General features: G+C 52.7%; 1 protein-coding gene across 3 annotated transcripts in view; it reads right to left on the minus strand.

The window, feature by feature from the left end:
- Positions 1-14,827, minus strand: part of LOC122933884 (C-type lectin domain family 2 member B-like) — a 28,737-nt gene extending 13,910 nt beyond the window's left edge. For 2 of the 3 annotated variants that reach the window (XM_044288987.1, XM_044288985.1), the window contains exons 1-5: positions 14,323-14,460; positions 10,014-10,117; positions 9,813-9,916; positions 7,561-7,877; positions 7,371-7,472 (exon numbers count right to left, since the gene is read on the minus strand). In XM_044288987.1, coding sequence (XP_044144922.1) covers positions 7,371-7,454 — 84 coding nt within the window. In that variant the 5' untranslated portion in view covers positions 7,455-7,472; positions 7,561-7,877; positions 9,813-9,916; positions 10,014-10,117; positions 14,323-14,460. Of the gene's footprint in view, positions 1-7,370; positions 7,473-7,560; positions 7,878-9,812; positions 9,917-10,013; positions 10,118-14,322; positions 14,461-14,701 lie in introns of those variants that run through there. The other variant, XM_044288986.1, reaches the window with a different exon arrangement.
- Positions 14,828-14,829: the final 2 nt, after the last annotated feature.

Consider the following 14,829-nt stretch of genomic DNA (forward strand, 5'->3'; position numbering starts at 1 on the left):
CGTAGTCTTCGCGCGACACTCGTCGTCGTAGTCTTCGCGCGACACTCGTCGTCGTAGTCTTCGCGCGACACTCGTCGTCGTAGTCTTCGCGCGACACTCGTCGTCGTAGTCTTCGCGCGACACTCGTCGTCGTAGTCTTCGCGGCGACACTCGTCGTCGTAGTCTTCGCGCGACACTCGTCGCGACACTCGTCGTCGTAGTCTTCGCGCGACACTCGTCGTCGTAGTCTTCGCGCGACACTCGTCGTCGTAGTCTTCGCGCGACACTCGTCGTCGTAGTCTTCGCGCGACACTCGTCGTCGTAGTCTTCGCGCGACACGTCGTCGTAGTCTTCGCGCGACACTCGTCGTCGTAGTCTTCGCGCGACACTCGTCGTCGTAGTCTTCGCGCGACACTCGTCGTCGTAGTCTTCGCGCGACACTCGTCGTCGTAGTCTTCGCGCGACACTCGTCGTCGTAGTCTTCGCGCGACACTCGTCGTCGTAGTCTTCGCGCGACACTCGTCGTCGTAGTCTTCGCGCGACACTCGTCGTCGTAGTCTTCGCGCGACACTCGTCGTCGTAGTCTTCGCGCGACACTCGTCGTCGTAGTCTTCGCGCGACACTCGTCGTCGTAGTCTTCGCGCGACACTCGTCGTCGTAGTCTTCGCGCGACACTCGTCGTCGTAGTCTTCGCGCGACACTCGTCGTCGTAGTCTTCGCGCGACACTCGTCGTCGTAGTCTTCGCGCGACACTCGTCGTCGTAGTCTTCGCGCGACACTCGTCGTCGTAGTCTTCGCGCGACACTCGTCGTCGTAGTCTTCCGCGCGACACTCGTCGTCGTAGTCTTCGCGCGACACTCGTCGTCGTAGTCTTCGCGCGACACTCGTCGTCGTAGTCTTCGCGCGACACTCGTCGTCGTAGTCTTCGCGCGACACTCGTCGTCGTAGTCTTCGCGCGACACTCGTCGTCGTAGTCTTCGCGCGACACTCGTCGTCGTAGTCTTCGCGCGACACTCGTCGTCGTAGTCTTCGCGCGACACTCGTCGTCGTAGTCTTCGCGCGACACTCGCGTCGTAGTCTTCGCGCGACACTCGTCGGCGTAGTCTTCGCGCGACACTCGTCGTCGTAGTCTTCGCGCGACACTCGTCGTCGTAGTCTTCGCGCGACACTCGTCGTCGTAGGTCTTCGCGCGACACTCGTCGTAGTCTTCGCGCGACACTCGTCGTCGTAGTCTTCGCGCGACACTCGTCGTCGTAGTCTTCGCGCGACACTCGTCGTCGTAGTCTTCGCGCGACACTCGTCGTCGTAGTCTTCGCGCGACACTCGTCGTCGTAGTCTTCGCGCGACACTCGTCGTCGTAGTCTTCGCGCGACACTCGTCGTCGTAGTCTTCGCGCGACACTCGTCGTCGTAGTCTTCGCGCGACACTCGTCGTCGTAGTCTTCGCGCGACACTCGTCGTCGTAGTCTTCGCGCGACACTCGTCGTCGTAGTCTTCGCGCGACACTCGTCGTCGTAGTCTTCGCGCGACACTCGTCGTCGTAGTCTTCGCGCGACACTCGTCGTCGTAGTCTTCGCGCGACACTCGTCGTCGTAGTCTTCGCGCGACACTCGTCGTCGTAGTCTTCGCGCGACACTCGTCGTCGTAGTCTTCGCGCGACAACTCGTCGTCGTAGTCTTCGCGCGACACTCGTCGTCGTAGTCTTCGCGCGACACTCGTCGTCGTAGTCTTCGCGCGACACTCGTCGTCGTAGTCCTTCGCGCGACACTCGTCGTCGTAGTCTTCGCGCGACACTCGTCGTCGTAGTCTTCGCGCGACACTCGTCGTCGTAGTCTTCGCGCGACACTCGTCGTCGTAGTCTTCGCGCGACACTCGTCGTCGTAGTCTTCGCGCGACACTCGTCGTCGTAGTCTTCGCGCGACACTCGTCGTCGTAGTCTTCGCGCGACACTCGTCGTCGTAGTCTTCGCGCGACACTCGTCGTCGTAGTCTTCGCGCGACACTCGTCGTCGTAGTCTTCGCGCGACACTCGTCGTCGTAGTCTTCGCGCGACACTCGTCGTCGTAGTCTTCGCGCGACACTCGTCGTCGTAGTCTTCGCGCGACACTCGTCGTCGTAGTCTTCGCGCGACACTCGTCGTCGTAGTCTTCGCGCGACACTCGTCGTCGTAGTCTTCGCGCGACACTCGTCGTCGTAGTCTTCGCGCGACACTCGTCGTCGTAGTCTTCGCGCGACACTCGTCGTCGTAGTCTTCGCGCGACACTCGTCGTCGTAGTCTTCGCGCGACACTCGTCGTCGTAGTCTTCGCGCGACACTCGTCGTCGTAGTCTCGCGCGACACTCGTCGTCGTAGTCTTCGCGCGACACTCGTCGTCGTAGTCTTCGCGCGACACTCGTCGTCGTAGTCTTCGCGCGACACTCGTCGTCGTAGTCTTCGCGCGACACTCGTCGTCGGTAGTCTTCGCGCGACACTCGTCGTCGTAGTCTTCGCGCGACACTCGTCGTCGTAGTCTTCGCGCGACACTCGTCGTCGTAGTCTTCGCGCGACACTCGTCGTCGTAGTCTTCGCGCGACACTCGTCGTCGTAGTCTTCGCGCGACACTCGTCGTCGTAGTCTTCGCGCGACACTCGTCGTCGTAGTCTTCGCGCGACACTCGTCGTCGTAGTCTTCGCGCGACACTCGTCGTCGTAGTCTTCGCGCGACACTCGTCGTCGTAGTCTTCGCGCGACACTCGTCGTCGTAGTCTTCGCGCGACACTCGTCGTCGTAGTCTTCGCGCGACACTCGTCGTCGTAGTCTTCGCGCGACACTCGTCGTCGTAGTCTTCGCGCGACACTCGTCGTCGTAGTCTTCGCGCGACACTCGTCGTCGTAGTCTTCGCGCGACACTCGTCGTCGTAGTCTTCGCGCGACACTCGTCGTCGTAGTCTTCGCGCGACACTCGTCGTCGTAGTCTTCGCGCGACACTTCGTCGTCGTAGTCTTCGCGCGACACTCGTCGTCGTAGTCTCGCGCGACACTCGTCGTCGTAGTCTTCGCGCGACACTCGTCGTCGTAGTCTTCGCGCGACACTCGTCGTCGTAGTCTTCGCGCGACACTCGTCGTCGTAGTCTTCGCGCGACACTCGTCGTCGTAGTCTTCGCGCGACACTCTCGTCGAGTCCCCCGTCCGTAGTCTTCGCGCGACACTCGTCGTCGTAGTCTTCGCGCGACACTCGTCGTCGTAGTCTTCGCGCGACACTCGTCGTCGTAGTCTTCGCGCGACACTCGTCGTCGTAGTCTTCGCGCGACACTCGTCGTCGTAGTCTTCGCGCGACACTCGTCGTCGTAGTCTTCGCGCGACACTCGTCGTCGTAGTCTTCGCGCGACACTCGTCGTCGTAGTCTTCGCGCGACACTCGTCGTCGTAGTCTTTCGCGCGACACTCGTCGTCGTAGTCTTCGCGCGACACTCGTCGTCGTAGTCTTCGCGCGACACTCGTCGTCGTAGTCTTCGCGCGACACTCGTCGTCGTAGTCTTCGCGCGACACTCGTCGTCGTAGTCTTCGCGCGACACTCGTCGTCGTAGTCTTCGCGCGACACTCGTCGTCGTAGTCTTCGCGCGACACTCGTCGTCGTAGTCTTCGCGCGACACTCGTCGTCGTAGTCTTCGCGCGACACTCGTCGTCGTAGTCTTCGCGCGACACTCGTCGTCGTAGTCTTCGCGCGACACTCGTCGTCGTAGTCTTCGCGCGACACTCGTCGTCGTAGTCTTCGCGCGACACTCGTCGTCGTAGTCTTCGCGCGACACTCGTCGTCGTAGTCTTCGCGCGACACTCGTCGTCGTAGTCTTCGCGCGACACTCGTCGTCGTAGTCTTCGCGCGACACTCGTCGTCGTAGTCTTCGCGCGACACTCGTCGTCGTAGTCTTCGCGCGACACTCGTCGTCGTAGTCTTCGCGCGACACTCGTCGTCGTAGTCTTCGCGCGACACTCGTGTCGGTCGGACACGGGTCTTCTTCGCGCGACACTCGTCGTCGTAGTCTTCGCGCGACACTCGTCGTCGTAGTCTTCGCGCGACACTCGTCGTCGTAGTCTTCGCGCGACACTCGTCGTCGTAGTCTTCGCGCGACACTCGTCGTCGTAGTCTTCGCGCGACACTCGTCGTCGTAGTCTTCGCGCGACACTCGTCGTCGTAGTCTTCGCGCGACACTCGTCGTCGTAGTCTTCGCGCGACACTCGTCGTCGTAGTCTTCGCGCGACACTCGTCGTCGTAGTCTTCGCGCGACAACTCGTCGTCGTAGTCTTCGCGCGACACTCGTCGTCGTAGTCTTCGCGCGACACTCGTCGTCGTAGTCTTCGCGCGACACTCGTCGTCGTAGTCTTCGCGCGACACTCGTCGTCGTAGTCTTCGCGCGACACTCGGTCGTCGTAGTCTTCGCGCGACACTCGTCGTCGTAGTCTTCGCGCGACACTCGTCGTCGTAGTCTTCGCGCGACACTCGTCGTCGTAGTCTTCGCGCGACACTCGTCGTCGTAGTCTTCGCGCGACACTCGTCGTCGTAGTCTTCGCGCGACACTCGTCGTCGTAGTCTTCGCGCGACACTTCGTCGTCGTAGTCTTCGCGCGACACTCGTCGTCGTAGTCTTCGCGCGACACTCGTCGTCGTAGCTTCGCGCGACACTCGTCGTCGTAGTCTTCGCGCGGACACTCGTCGTCGTAGTCTTCGCGCCTGACACTCGTCTTCGTAGTCTTCGCGCGACACTCGTCGTCGTAGTCTTCGCGCGACACTCGTCGTCGTAGTCTTCGCGCGACACTCGTCGTCGTAGTCTTCGCGCGACACTCGTCGTCGTAGTCTTCGCGCGACCCTCGTCGTCGTAGTCTTCGCGCGACACTCGTCGTCGTAGTCTTCGCGCGACACTCGTCGTCGTAGTCTTCGCGCGACACTCGTCGTCGTAGTCTTCGCGCGGACACTCGTCGTCGTATTCTTCGCGCGACACTCGTCGTCGTAGTCTTCGCGCGGACACTCGTCGTCGTAGTCTTCGCGCGACACTCGTCGTCGTAGTCTTCGCGCGACACTCGTCGTCGTAGTCTTCGCGCGACACTCGTCGTCGTAGTCTTCGCGCGACACTCGTCGTCGTAGTCTTCGCGCGACACTCGTCGTCGTAGTCTTCCGCGCGACACCGTCGTCGTAGTCTTCGCGCGACACTCGTCGTCGTAGTCTTCGCGCGACACTCGTCGTCGTAGTCTTCGCGCGACACTCGTCGTCGTAGTCTTCGCGCGACACTCGTCGTCGTAGTCTTCGCGCGACACTCGTCGTCGTAGTCTTCGCGCGACACTCGTCGTCGTAGTCTTCGCGCGACACTCGTCGTCGTAGTCTTCGCGCGACACTCGTCGTCGTAGTCTTCGCGCGACACTCGTCGTCGTAGTCTTCGCGCGACACTCGTCGTCGTAGTCTTCGCGCGACACTCGTCGTCGTAGTCTTCGCGCGACACTCGTCGTCGTAGTCTTCGCGCGACACTCGTCGTCGTAGTCTTCGCGCGACACTCGTCGTCGTAGTCTTCGCGCGACACTCGTCGTCGTAGTCTTCGCGCGACACTCGTCGTCGTAGTCTTCGCGCGACACTCGTCGTCGTAGTCTTCGCGCGACACTCGTCGTCGTAGTCTTTCGCGCGACACTCGTCGTCGTAGTCTTCGCGCGACACTCGTCGTCGTAGTCTTCGCGCGACACTCGTCGTCGTAGTCTTCGCGCGACACTCGTCGTCGTAGTCTTCGCGCGACACTCGTCGTCGTAGTCTTCGCGCGACACTCGTCGTCGTAGTCTTCGCGCGACACTCGTCGTCGTAGTCTTCGCGCGACACTCGTCGTCGTAGTCTTCGCGCGACACTCGTCGTCGTAGTCTTCGCGCGACACTCGTCGTCGTAGTCTTCGCGCGACACTCGTCGTCGTAGTCTTCGCGCGACACTCGTCGTCGTAGTCTTCGCGCGACACTCGTCGTCGTAGTATTACGCGCGACACTCGTCGTCGTAGTCTTCGCGCGACACTCGTCGTCGTAGTCTTCGCGCGGACACTCGTCGTCGTAGTCTTCGCGCGACACTCGTCGTCGTAGTCTTCGCGCGACACTCGTCGTCGTAGTCTTCGCGCGACACTCGTCGTCGTAGTCTTCGCGCGACACTCGTCGTCGTAGTCTTCGCGCGACACTCGTCGTCGTAGTCTTCGCGCGACACTCGTCGTCGTAGTCTTCGCGCGACACTCGTCGTCGTAGTCTTCGCGCGACACTCGTCGTCGTAGTCTTCGCGCGACACTCGTCGTCGTAGTCTTCGCGCGGACACTCGTCGTCGTAGTCTTCGCGCGACACTCGTCGTCGTAGTCTTCGCGCGACACTCGTCGTCGTAGTCTTCGCGCGACACTCGTCGTCGTAGTCTTCGCGCGACACTCGTCGTCGTAGTCTTCGCGCGACACTCGTCGTCGTAGTCTTCGCGCGACACTCGTCGTCGTAGTCTTCGCGCGACACTCGTCGTCGTAGTCTTCGCGCGACACTCGTCGTCGTAGTCTTCGCGCGACACTCGTCGTCGTAGTCTTCGCGCGACACTCGTCGTCGTAGTCTTCGCGCGACACTCGTCGTCGTAGTCTTCGCGCGACACTCGTCGTCGTAGTCTTCGCGCGACACTCGTCGTCGTAGTCTTCGCGCGACACTCGTCGTCGTAGTCTTCGCGCGACACTCGTCGTCGTAGTCTTCGCGCGACACTCGTCGTCGTAGTCTTCGCGCGACACTCGTCGTCGTAGTCTTCGCGCGGACACTCGTCGTCGTAGTCTTCGCGCGACACTCGTCGTCGTAGTCTTCGCGCGACACTCGTCGTCGTAGTCTTCGCGCGACACTCGTCGTCGTAGTCTTCGCGCGACACTCGTCGTCGTAGTCTTCGCGCGACACTCGTCGTCGTAGTCTTCGCGCGACACTCGTCGTCGTAGTCTTCGCGCGACACTCGTCGTCGTAGTCTTCGCGCGACACTCGTCGTCGTAGTCTTCGCGCGACACTCGTCGTCGTAGTCAGGAGAGCGGATGACGTCACTGCCCATCAGGGGAGCACCCAGGAATCTTGTCTAGGGGGGGTCCTGGTGGAAAAAATGCTGCCCCCAAAAAACAAGACCACGCCCATTATTATAAGCCACTCCCACATTTACTAGACCACTTCCACCATACAGCTGAAATTAGAAACTGTTCTTACAGCAGGATTACCAGAACAACATGTTACGTATTTTATGGCTAGACACTGTCAAGCTATACAGGCAACAAGAATGTGGGGGAGAGACAAACTTATGCATATCAAGGACTAGTGAGTACCTAGATGGTAAGGATCATTTTATAACTGCTGGCTAGACAACAAAATGTGATAGCGTGCAAGATTCAGGGACTTTGTCAATACCTTACTGCCCTCAGATTGGGCAACATGAAATTGTTGACAGTTTCTCTTTGTAGACCTTGACAGCTGGCAGCAGTGTTTCAACATTGCAGACTAGTAGGTGATCTGTGAAGGGAAAGCAAAGCATCATGAACATCAAGTCAAAACAAAACGCAGAAATACCACAAGAGGCACCTCCAATACATTTGCCTACCTTGCTCCACTGTCTAGCTTTCAGCTATAGTCCCGATTGGTCCTGCTGGGCTGCAGTGCAACTCTGGCAGGCAGCAAAAATGGTGGATGCATGTCTTTAATAGCAGGTTGGCAGCAGTGTTTCCACATAGCAGACTGGGCTACATCTTGCCAATGATAAAAAAAAATATTCCAAAATATTGATGTTCCAATGGGACAAAGAAGAAACATTGGTGGCTCCTGTGGTCTTCCAGCCATTGGGCTTCAAGCAACAGAGGCAGCAGATATTCAAAGCTATTCAATCTTCTACAGGTGATTGCAGCCAAAATAAAATTAGTTCTGCAAATGAAAGCAAACACCATAGCATCTGGTTATAGTGGAAAACAATGTATTAACTGGAGTTTGTAAACCCAAAACACAGCCCAAAAAGGTAGAAATTAAAAAATACACAAATTTGGAGAAAAAAATTGGGATAAAGGACCATCTTCAACAACCCAACAGTAATGCAATACACATACAGACTAGATTAAACCACAGTTATAATCCATATATAGCTGATAGTCCTAAATACAAATGAAGCACTGGCTACAAAAAATGTACAGAATACATTATCAAAGCCCACTATCAAATTATGGTACGTGGTTAATTTTTCTTCTCATACCAGTATATTTAATTGGACTCATATTTGGAAGTAAATGGGTTGTCTCACTCAGCAAGTGGCATTTTTCATGTAGAGAAAGTTAATACAAGGCACTTATATATATATATATATATATATATAGCAACAGAAAGAATCCGGAATGCACTCCAAGATAGACGTGAAACAAGTGGTTTATTCACCCATAAAAGGCGTAACTCGCGACGTTTCGGCTCACAGAGCCTTTCTCAAGCATGGAAACAGTGAAAGTGTGGGTATTATAAAAGACATATCATTACTGTGCAACCAATCAGGTAGAGATTACAATTAACATCCAATTACATACATCTGTTACAGACATCTAAAGTGCACGTGCGTCGAATGACATGTGTCATGTGATCTATATTCTCAAAATAAGAATCTTTTTATAAAAAATATAATGCCAGTGAAGACCATGATAAAACAGTGATATGAGGAGGGATGCGGATCACAGAAATAATGCCGGAAGGAGCAATAGCGTCCACATAGACCGTAATGCTGATTTGGCGTCTCCATCTCTTCAATGCGCAAGTCCAGCAGGGCGTCATCTTGTGAGTCAAGTTGCTGACGCATGCGTTCTGTAGCATCACCCAAAAAATCACCATCTTGATTAAGGGCAAGTTGCCCTATGTATTACTAGTGTGAGCTGTACCTGATATCATCAACATTTTATACGTAGTTGTAGTAGGGATCTCCTACCTATTTTTAATGTCAGTGGATGGACGGAGATCCCACCCTGCCGAGAGGGACACCGAACCAGAGGGCCAAAGGTATCGACAGGAGACACTTCCATGGACCATATCGACATCAACGGTTTATAAAAAGATTCTTATTTTGAGAATATAGATCACATGACACATGTCATTCGACGCACGTGCACTTTAGATGTCTGTAACAGATGTATGTAATTGGATGTTAATTGTAATCTCTACCTGATTGGTTGCACAGTAATGAAATGTCTTTTATAATACCCACACTTTCACTGTTTCCATGCTTGAGAAAGGCTCTGTGAGCCGAAACGTCGCGAGTTGCGCCTTTTATGGGTGAATAAGCCACTTGTTTCACGTCTATCTTGGAGTGCATTCCGGATTCTTTCTGTTGCTATAATACTTGAGGTATTGCCGCCACCCTGTACTGGACAGTGCACCCACACTCAGGTTGATGCTCCTGCTGGATTTCTTCGTTTTTCTATATTATATATATATATATACACATACACACACCGCTGGGTGGTATTCCCAGCGGAAATCTGTTACGTTTTCCCCTGGCTATAGGCATCAATTCAGAGCTGCGATAATCGCAGATATCAATCTTTGCATTGCAACCATAGAAAGCAACAAGCTATTTTTTAACAACTATTGACATTTTTAAGAATAAAAATCTTCAGCACAACTAACTTGTGCTATGTGATATTTATATATGGGTTATATTAGTATAACCTTCTCCTGTATATTGCAGTAGGTTAGCTGCCAGTGATTTTGCATTGGCTAACCAGATTCAAATCCACCCCATCTGGCCCTGACCTTACATTACAGTTACTGCCTATGACTTTCATGTCACAGCTTCTCACTTGATTTAAAAACTATCACTTAACATACCTGATATATCAAAGGGGAACTATATAGCTGATCAAAGATGTTCTTATGTCGGGGTAAAGGTGATTCAGCTCCAGTGGGAATCTTCCCAAAAAGAAGTTTAATATCTGTGGAAAGATATAGCTCAAGCTATAAAAGGCTGTCCTAGCACCCGACTAGAAAAGGAGGAAAAGAAACCCATGTCAGACGACTGCCAAAGCATACCTGAAACGTAGAAGGGATGGGTGAGACAGTTGTAGCTTCCTCAGTGGTCGTCAAGGATTGGTGGGCACTGGCAGAATGGCAGGTGATTCAGCTCCGGCGGGAATCTTCCCAAAAAGAAGAAGTTTAATATTTGTGAAAAGACATATAGCTGAAACAATAAAAGGCTGTCCTAGCACCCGACCTAGGCATTGAGGGGGAGAGGGGGGTTTATAGGGGTTGTATAACCCCTTTAATGTCACCATAGAGGGCCACTTTGCCCTATAGATGCCACAGTTACAATGTGAATGTCCCCCAGAGGATTTTTATGATGTGGGATATTTTACTTATAAAAAAAAGGTATAAAGGGGTACTCCAGGTACTTCTGGTGCTGCTTATCTTAGTGAAAAGAATACACATATAGATTACAACATTACAAGCGATCCCCATGGACATGAGATGGTAGGTGGTCTGGTCACAAAACTCGCATGGCCTGTACCTAGCTTACCTCACTTTGTATTGATAAAGCCCTTAAAGAGGTTCTCCCCCCAAGAAAAAAAACTTTACAAAAATAGTACACAAAGAGATGTCCAGCCAAGAACAGAAGCAGAGTACTAAGTTACTGACTACATTGTCTATGCCATGCTTACCTCACTTTGTATTGATAAGCCCTAAAGAGGATCACCTACCCCAAAGGAAAAAAAAAAATCACTTTACAACAACACTATATACACACACTCAGACTCTGTAAGTGATTTTTTTTCCCCCTTTGGGGTGGGTGATCCCCTTTAGGGCTTTATCAATACAAAGTGAGGTAAGCATGGCATAGGCCATGTAGTCAGTAGCTTAGTACTCTGCTTCTGTTCTTGGCTGGGCATCTCCTCTTTGTGTATTATTCTTGCTGTAATTATTTTTTCTTGGGGGGGACCCCTTTAGGGCTTTAACAATACAAAGTGAGGTAACCTGGAAGGTCATGTAGTCAGTCGCTCAGTACTCTGCTTCTTTTACTTCCCCGGGCATCTCCTTTCTGTAATACATCAGAGGACAGAGAGTAGATTTACTTGACTAGTCGGTGCAAGAAGATGGAGCCGCATCCAGGCTACTATAGGGGTGCAGAGCAGATACTGGGGTCAGGAGGAGTCACATCATATACTATAGGGGTGCAGAGCAGATACTGCAGTCGTCACATCATATACTATAGGGGTGCAGAGCAGATACTGGATTCTGGAGGTGTAACATCATATACTATAGGGGTGCAGAGCAGATACTGGAGTCTGGAGGTGTCACATCATATACTATAGGGGTCCAGAGCAGATACTGGAGTCTGGAGGTGTCACATTATATACTATAAGGGTGCAGAGCAGATACTGGGGCCTGGAGGTGTCACATCATATACTATAGGGGTGCAGAGCAGATACTGCAGTCGTCACATCATATACTATAGGGGTGCAGAGCAGATACTGGGGTCTGGAGGTGTCACATCATATACTATAGGGGTGCAGAGCAGATACTGGGGTCAGGAGGAGTCACATCATATACTATAGGGGTGCAGAGCAGATACTGCAGTCGTCACATCATATACTATAGGGGTGCAGAGCAGATACTGCAGTCGTCACATCATATACTATAGGGGTGCAGAGCAGATACTGCAGTCGTCACATCATATACTATAGGGGTGCAGAGCAGATACTGGAGTCTGGAGGTGTCACATCATATACTATAGGGGTCCAGAGCAGATAATGGGATCTGAAGGTGTCACATTATATACTATAGGGGTGCAGAGCAGATACTGGAGTCTGGAGGTGTCACATCATATACTATAGGGGTCCAGAGCAGATAATGGGATCTGGAGGTGTCACATTATATACTATAGGGGTGCAGAGCAGATACTGGAGTCTGGAGGTGTCACATCATATACTATAGGGGTGCAGAGCAGATACTGGAGTCTGGAGGTGTCACATCATATACTATAGGGGTCCAGAGCAGATAATGGGATCTGGAGGTGTCACATTATATACTATAGGGGTGCAGAGCAGATACTGCAGTCGTCACATCATATACTATAGGGGTGCAGAGCAGATACTGGAGTCTGGAGGTGTCACATTATATACTATAGGGGTGCAGAGCAGATACTGCAGTTGTCACATCATATACTATAGGGGTGCAGAGCAGATACTGCAGTCGTCACATCATATACTATAGGGGTGCAGAGCAGATACTGCAGTCGTCACATCATATACTATAGGGGTGCAGAGCAGATACTGCAGTCGTCACATCATATACTATAGGGGTGCAGAGCAGATACTGCAGTCGTCACATCATATACTATAGGGGTGCAGAGCAGATACTGCAGTCGTCACATCATATACTATAGGGGTGCAGAGCAGATACTGCAGTCGTCACATCATATACTATAGGGGTGCAGAGCAGATACTGCAGTCGTCACATCATATACTATAGGGGTGCAGAGCAGATACTGGAGTCTGGAGGTGTCACATCATATACTATAGGGGTCCAGAGCAGATAATGGGATCTGGAGGTGTCACATTATATACTATAGGGGTGCAGAGCAGATACTGGAGTCTGGAGGTGTCACATCATATACTATAGGGGTCCAGAGCAGATAATGGGATCTGGAGGTGTCACATTATATACTATAGGGGTGCAGAGCAGATACTGGAGTCTGGAGGTGTCACATCATATACTATAGGGGTGCAGAGCAGATACTGGAGTCTGGAGGTGTCACATCATATACTATAGGGGTCCAGAGCAGATAATGGGATCTGGAGGTGTCACATTATATACTATAGGGGTGCAGAGCAGATACTGGAGTCTGGAGGTGTCACATTATATACTATAGGGGTGCAGAGCAGATACTGGAGTCTGGAGGTGTCACATTATATACTATAGGGGTGCAGAGCAGATACTGCAGTCGTCACATCATATACTATAGGGGTGCAGAGCAGATACTGCAGTCGTCACATCATATACTATAGGGGTGCAGAGCAGATACTGCAGTCGTCACATCATATACTATAGGGGTGCAGAGCAGATACTGCAGTCGTCACATCATATACTATAGGGGTGCAGAGCAGATACTGCAGTCGTCACATCATATACTATAGGGGTGCAGAGCAGATACTGCAGTCGTCACATCATATACTATAGGGGTGCAGAGCAGATACTGCAGTCGTCACATCATATACTATAGGGGTGCAGAGCAGATACTGCAGTCGTCACATCATATACTATAGGGGTGCAGAGCAGATACTGCAGTCGTCACATCATATACTATAGGGGTGCAGAGCAGATACTGCAGTCGTCACATCATATACTATAGGGGTGCAGAGCAGATACTGCAGTCGTCACATCATATACTATAGGGGTGCAGAGCAGATACTGCAGTTGTCACATCATATACTATAGGGGTGCAGAGCAGATACTGCAGTTGTCACATCATATACTATAGGGGTGCAGAGCAGATACTGCAGTCGTCACATCATATACTATAGGGGTGCAGAGCAGATACTGCAGTCGTCACATCATATACTATAGGGGTGCAGAGCAGATACTGCAGTCGTCACATCATATACTATAGGGGTGCAGAGCAGATACTGGAGTCTGGAGGTGTCACATCATATACTATAGGGGTCCAGAGCAGATAATGGGATCTGGAGGTGTCACATTATATACTATAAGGGTCCAGAGCAGATACTGGGGCCTGGAGGTGTCTCTAGGGGTGCAGAGCAGATACTGGAGTCTGGAGGTGTCACATCATATACTATAAGGGTGCAGAGCAGATACCGGAGTCTGGAGGTGTCACAGTCACATCATATACTGTAGGGGTGCAGAGGCTCTGCACCCCTACAGTATATGATACCTCCAGACACCATAATCTGCTCTGCACCCCTAAAGACACCCCCAGACCCCAGTATCTGCTCCTGCACCCTTACATTATATGATGTGACACCTCCAGTATCTGCTCTGCACCCCTATAGACACCTCCAGTATCTGCTCTGTGCCTCTGCACCCCTATAGCCACCCTCAGACTCCAGTATCTGCTCCTCCTGCACCCTTACATTATATGATATGATCATGTGAACATGTAACACATCCAGTATCTGCTCTGCACCCCTATAGACACCTCCAGACTCCAGTATCTGTTCTGCAGCAGCAGAGAAGAGACTGGAGTGGAGTCTGGAGGTGTCACCACTCATCATAAACTAAGGTGCAGAGCAGACTGCAGAGAGAGCAGATACTGGAGTGGGTTCTGAAGTCTAGCCATGAATGATCCACCACCTCGCTGAGTCGCTCTTAATGATTTGAATCTTACGGTGCAAAATCGTGGGGGCGGCCGCGGTGCCTGGCTGCATCATGCGCTGGAAGATGGTGCCGGCAACAGCGCTTCCGGCGGTGAGAAGGAGGAGCCAGCAAGCAGCAGGAGAAATCCGGTAGGCGGTGCCAGGCTGAGCTGAGAGCCTGGAGGAGGGGAAATGAGTAATGCTGCCGGGATGGGAAGCAGCAAAACGTATAAATAATAGAAAAAATTCAATAAAATTAAAACGGACATATAGGGGGGGCCCAGACCCGCTGGACCCCCCTGCTGCCCATATATATGAGGCGCGGTCTGCGGACTGGAGTCCACAGTCATTCAGCAGAACACAGGCCTCCCGCTCTCTGCTCCTCCAGCCACTGCCCGAGCTGTCACCTACCGGAGCCGGTGAGTGCTGCCAGAGACACCGGGGGAGAGAGGAGACTACAGTGCGCCCTGTATATAGCGCTTGGAGGTCATCGCGCTGACACCGCTCTGTACATAAGACATTACATGGCAGGTCTGTAT

This window comes from Bufo gargarizans, chromosome 4, assembly GCF_014858855.1.
Source record: "Bufo gargarizans isolate SCDJY-AF-19 chromosome 4, ASM1485885v1, whole genome shotgun sequence".
Lineage (NCBI taxonomy): Eukaryota > Metazoa > Chordata > Amphibia > Anura > Bufonidae > Bufo > Bufo gargarizans.